Genomic DNA, 5,831 nt, shown 5'->3' on the forward strand with positions numbered 1-5,831 from the left:
TTCTCTTCCTGTTTCTTCTTCCTCCTGCTATACTACTAAACCTAATCAAACACCTGCCAATCTGACTTTCCTTTTATCTCGTCTTCTCCCCCTATCTACTTTCCCAAAGTCCCTACACTTCCCGTCAAACAATTTCAAAATGGAGACCTACATAATTTATCGGATGGCTTATAGCCTTTCTTAATTCTGCTGTAATTACCCTTGCCGCAGCTACTGTGGCTGCTATTTCTTCAACCAAATCTAGTCGCACAGCTCAAGTTGTAAACCAAGTCATAACTAATGTTACTCATGCTATGATTGCTAAAACCCAAATCAATAATGGTACTATGCATAGGCTTCGAGCTTTTGAAGCCGCGCTGGTGTGGCTTGGGGACAGACAGCAGGCTTTAGTTGATGGACAACTGTTACAATGCGACTGGGAACATGATAGGATGTATGTAACTCCTTTACCTTCTAATCAGTCTCGCCGCTCCTCGAATTATGTTAAAAAATACCTTCCATACCTTCAAGGTGTATTTTCCTCCAGTCTCCAGTCAAATGTTGATGCTCTTTCACAGCAGCTGCATCAGCAGCTTCTACCTATTCAAAAGAAAATTCAGACCAATACGGAACAAGATTTATATGACAATTTAAAATGGTTAAACCCATCTCATTGGTTCCAGGGCCTTGACCTCCGCATTTGGGTAATGGGAGCACTCTGCGTACTAATCTGTATTGCTTTTCTCATCGTCTGCGAAGTCATCTGTTCCCTGCGAGCTGCGTCCAAGCAACAGCACTACCTGATGATGACTCTGCTTCAATCAAAAACTCTGGACTCGCTGGGAATTGACACACAGAGGAGCTCAGGGGTCCAATATGCTGTGGCCACGCCGGCTGTCCTGCAGCAGGTCAGCCCTTGTGTCCCTCAGAGCTGCTTGCAACGTCCCACCAGCTCACTTTAAACTTCAGGCAGAAATCCAGGAAGCAGAGGGAGCAGGAAGCCTAGTTGGCCTCCCGGGCCAGTATATGGCCTGCATTTGGGTACCCAGGACACAGCTTCCTAAATGCCCTCAGCACAGAAGAGCTGCGAGGGGCCCAAGTCGGGGGGCAGTCTGGGCCAGGTGGGCTTCCAGGTTGCTGTCAAGTTCCAGGGCTTGGATTTAGACCAGTGGAGAGCCAACAGCTTAACCCATGCCACCTCCAACACCACCAACACCCCCACCAACACCCACCACCACGGAGGCCTGGAGCAAGGCCTCAGTCCAGGGTGCGGCCAGGAGCTGGGGCATAATTATGACCACCTGTTCACTTCCCTGATGATCAAGGGCCTGCCTGTCTTCCTTCCTTTCTTTCTTTCTTCCTTCCTTTCTTTTTCTTTCCCTTTCTTTCTTTCTTTCTTTCTTTCTTTCTTTCTTTCTTTCTTTCTTTCTTTCTTTCTTTCTTTCTTTCTTTCTTTTCTTTCTTTCTTTCCTCTCTTCCCCACCTTCCTTCCTTCCTTCTTAAATTATTTATTTTTAAAAATCTGTCACCTTGGTTTTTTTCTATGGCACTTTCTGAGCATTTGAGAAGTACAGTAGGGAGGCTGGTATAACAGGCCCCATGCACCCATCATACGGGCAGTCTTGGCTCATGGTTAATCGGATCTCCCTGCTTCCCTGGCTGTGTTACCTGAAGCAAATCTCAGAGATCTTTTTGATTCTTCTGTAGATGCTTCACTACATATCCCACTGTTTTAAAAAGGCCTTTGTAGATGTCTAAGTGGACTGTGCCCGTATTATTACATATGTAGGTTGTTGGTTTGTTTGTTATAAATAATCCTGCAGTGAACATATGTGTGCATGAGGCTTTCCCCCATCTTTAGGGCTGTTTCCCTGGGGTGAGCCCCTCAAGTGACATTATTGGGGCAAAGGGAACGAGGGCGTACAGACTCCCTGTATCTGACTCCCACCCCTGGTTGTCCCCAGACTGACTTTGCCATCGAGGCCTTGGCCAAGGCAACCTACGAGCGCATGTTCCGCTGGCTAGTGCTGCATATCAACAAGGCTCTGGACAAGACCAAGAGGCAGGGCGCCTCCTTCATTGGGATCCTGGACGTCACCGGCTTCGAGATCTTCGATGTAAGTGCTTCCTTTCTGCCCTCTTCCATCTCCTTAGCCTCCGGGCTGCCTTCTTCTTGGGCCCGGAAGCCTCTTTCCCGAGGTCCCAGATAATCCCAGCCGGCCATCTCCTTCCCTGCGTGGAGACAGGAGACACCAGTTGGGTGTATTTTAAGCTAAAACCAGATGCACTTTCCCAACCAGAAATGCTGGTGGGAATGGGACTTTCTAGATGGTGCTCCAGGAGGCCTCACGGGCAGGGGCTTTCTGTTGATTTATTGATTATTTATTCTCAGAAATTTATTTTGAGTGTTGGGACAAGACATGGTCCTTGCCCATAAAGGCTTTGAGGTCAGGTAAGAAAAACTGATCCTTACAGGAGATCAGAGGTTCTTAACCTGGGGTCCATGGCCGATTTCAGAGGAACCATGAACTTGGGTGGAGAAAATTACCTCTTTATTTTTGTATAAATATTTTAAAATATGTATAGATATATTTATGTTTTATAAACATTTATATATTTATATATTAAGTATATAACATATATTTATGTTATATATTTATATAAATTTTTAAATAAATATTAAAAAATAGTTTTTCACTGAACTGTCATTGAAATGACACAGTGTTTCCATCAGTGGCCTGAGCAGCACACATAGACCACAGGTGTGTTTGCAGTGCTCGTGACCCGTCTGCAGTAGAAACCAGATGTGTTCACATCAGAGCAGTTGTTGCAAAGATGTTGTCACATCATTTACATTCATCTCTACCTCGAATTTCTGGAAGTTATTAAGCCCACGGCTTGTGCTTGGTCATAAAGAAGCAGGATGTGTCCCTCTGTCATAAGATTTTGATAATTACACTTCAACATAACTGCTTTCTTTTGGAATCGACTTTATGCATTTTAAAGCGTTATTCTGCTATAAGGGGCTTCAGCCGACCCCTGGACGGCCCTCGGGCCCCAGCAGGGAGGCCCCTGCTGCTGGGCGGGGGTGGGGAGGCCCACAGAGGCGGCTCTGAGCAGCCCGAGGAGGTGCTTCCAGGCCCCGCCCCTTCCCTCCCGAGGGCGGGGCGGGCGTCTCTCTGACGTCGTTTCCCTCCAGCAGCTGAACTCCTTCGAGCAGCTCTGCATCAGCTGCACCAACGGGAAGCTGCAGCCGCTCTTCAACCACCTGATGTTCGTCCTGGAGCAGGAGGAGTACCAGCGCGAGGGCATCGAGTGGAGCTTCATCAGCTTCGGCCTGGACCTGCAGCCCTGCATCGAGCTCATCGAGAAGCCGGTAAGCGCCGGGCCTGCGGGGCCTCACGCCGGCCTGCCCTCTGCCCCTCAGGGGACCCCCCCCCCGCTCCTCACCCCCAGCTTGTAGGGGTCTAGTTCCTCTCCCTGTCGGTGCCACCTGGAGGAATAAGCTGGGGGGTTGGGTGGTAGATCTGGTGTCTGGGAGCCTCGCCCAGCTGCCGACCAGGTGGGGATGCGGCTGGTGACCCGGTAGCCTGTCTCCGCAGCTCCCAGAGGGGTGGGCTCAGTAAGCCTTTCTGTGTCTGACAGAAACAGGCATGCTTTTCTGGGGAGAGCCTCTCCCCGATGCCTGCGCTGCAGCACAGACTCGTGCCGACCCCGGGGTTGAGTGCTGCTTCCGAAGCTCGGCCACCCTCCCTCAGGACCAACACTCCTGTGGCCTCAGCTGTGGGAGGGAGGGTGGGGGTAGCTCAGAAGCCCTTACTCTTTTCTATCAGTTAACATTCAAATCTCTGGTCAGGGGCAGTTTGAGTCACTTGTTTGTGCTTTAGGGTAGGGGGACGGGGAGGTCTGTAACCTAGTCCTGGCTGGTTCTGCTTCTGGGTTAGCTCTTGTTTAAAGGCACTAAACTTACATCTTGCCAGAATCCTGAGCTGCTTAAGGCTGTGTACACCAGAGACACACTGAAATGTTAATTAATCAAAAGGCCTATGGGGGGAGCGTATACCTCAAGTGGTAGAGCACATGCTTAGCATGCATGAGGTCCTGGGTTCAATCCCCAGTACCTCCATTAAAAATAAATAAACCTAATTACCTCCCCCTGCCAAAAAAAAAAAAAAAACACAGTAATAAACAAATTAAAATAAGTTAAAAAAAAAAAAAACAGCCCAGGATGTTTGTGCATTTTGAAAGTATTACCTGAGGTGAGGTGAGGTGAGGTGAGGTGAGGTGAGGTGGGGTGGGGTGGGGTGGGGTGGGGGTGGAACTATCCATAGTCCTAACACAAACTGATGTACTTTTGTGAAGAGGTTTGGTTGTTTTTTTCTTTAATTTAAATCAGTTGTATTTTCCAATGAACAAGAATCCACCTGGTTTCCACACTGGTCAGCCAGTCCCCACATTGTCTGAGTCAGCTCTCATAAACTCAGTGTACAGAAGGCTCTTGGGGGTCTGGGGCACATTCTCTTCCTTGTGAGGCTTGTGGTAAATGTCACCTCTCACCACATAGCTGTGAAGACACACAGCGTGTGGGGTGGGGTGCCCCAGAGGGACTTCTAGGGCCCAGGAACCTGTTGAGGGCAGCCTCTGGGACGTGGGTCGGGGTCTGCATGGCCGTCAAGCCCACCAGTGCACTAATTGGAGAACCTTGTGATGGATCATTGGGTTAAGGTGTGGGGGCCATAGCCTAGACCCCAGAAGTTTCTTTTTAAACAAAAATTCTTAAGTTGAGTGCTTTCAGTAATGCCTCTTATTTTTCTCTCCTGTGGGGGAAGCACCGCCCACCTTCTGGAGAGATTCTGGAGTTTCCAAAAACCAGGCTTTGGCTTCTTTCCCAGGTGAGGATGGGTGGTTCCCACAGTGAGCTCACCTATGTGATGCTGTGCTTCCTCCAGGCAGGCCCCCCTGGCATCCTGGCCCTGCTGGATGAGGACTGCTGGTTCCCCAAAGCTAGCTTCCCCAAAGAGCTTCGTGGAGAAAGTGATGCAGAAGGTGGGCACCCAACGCAAGTTCCAGAAGCCCAAGCAGCTGAAGGACGAAGTTTATTTCTGCAGCATGCACTATGCAGGCAAGGTGAGGAGAGCGCACGCCGACGAAGGTGCTGGCTGGACCATCTCCAGAGACGCAGAGATGATTCTAAGACCATGGTGGGGGCAGGGGCCCAGTATTCTGGTCTTGTGACTCAGATAATGTTCCTGGAGGGGATATCCAGCATTCACGTGACTCCACCACCTTGCAAAGCGTGTCACCATTTACATTTTGTTAGAAGCTTGCAGCAGTCAGGTAGGATACTCAGGCTGGTCTTATGTTGTGTACCATTATTAGGGGAGTTTTGCAGGTGGGGAGGTGAGATCTGTGCTAAAGGCAGGGGCTCTGGAGTCTGAATTAGAGCTCTGCCACTGTGTGACTTTGGGAGGTTTCCTTAACCTCTCTGAGCCTTGGTTGCCTCATCTGGAAAATGGGGGTGACCACCGCTGTATGGGGTAAGGTCTGTTAAAGGAGCTTGTGAAACCTAGGGCTGTGCAGTCAGTGCTGTGGGGTGGGGCCTCCCAGTCTCCAACTGCAGACAGGGGCCAGGTCAGTCTTTATTGTGAGACATTGTCCTGAGCTTTGTAGGATGTTTAGCAGCATCCCTGTCTTCTCCCCACTGGGGGTCAGTAGCGCCCTCCCTCCTTGGAACAACCAGGAACATCAGATATCCCCAGACATCTGTGGGGTTGGGGTGCCAGACAGTCCTCTGGGTGAGAGCCACAAAAGACAAAAGCCTGCAGGAGCGAGGTCTGGACTGTTGGGTTGGA

The 5,831-nt window shown here is 49.8% G+C and overlaps 1 protein-coding gene across 1 annotated transcript; it reads left to right on the forward strand.

Moving 5' to 3' along the window:
• The first annotated feature begins 1,043 nt into the window (after window positions 1–1,043).
• On the forward strand, window positions 1,044–5,417 carry LOC141579325 (uncharacterized). Its single transcript, XM_074374481.1, has 4 exons — window positions 1,044–1,313; window positions 1,944–2,096; window positions 3,119–3,355; window positions 4,929–5,417. The coding sequence occupies exons 1-4, from the start codon at window positions 1,044–1,046 to the stop codon at window positions 5,415–5,417; spliced, it is 1,149 nt and encodes a 382-aa protein (XP_074230582.1).
• The last annotated feature ends 414 nt before the right edge of the window (window positions 5,418–5,831 follow it).

Source organism: Camelus bactrianus, chromosome 12 (assembly GCF_048773025.1).
Source record: "Camelus bactrianus isolate YW-2024 breed Bactrian camel chromosome 12, ASM4877302v1, whole genome shotgun sequence".
Taxonomy (NCBI): Eukaryota; Metazoa; Chordata; class Mammalia; order Artiodactyla; family Camelidae; genus Camelus; species Camelus bactrianus.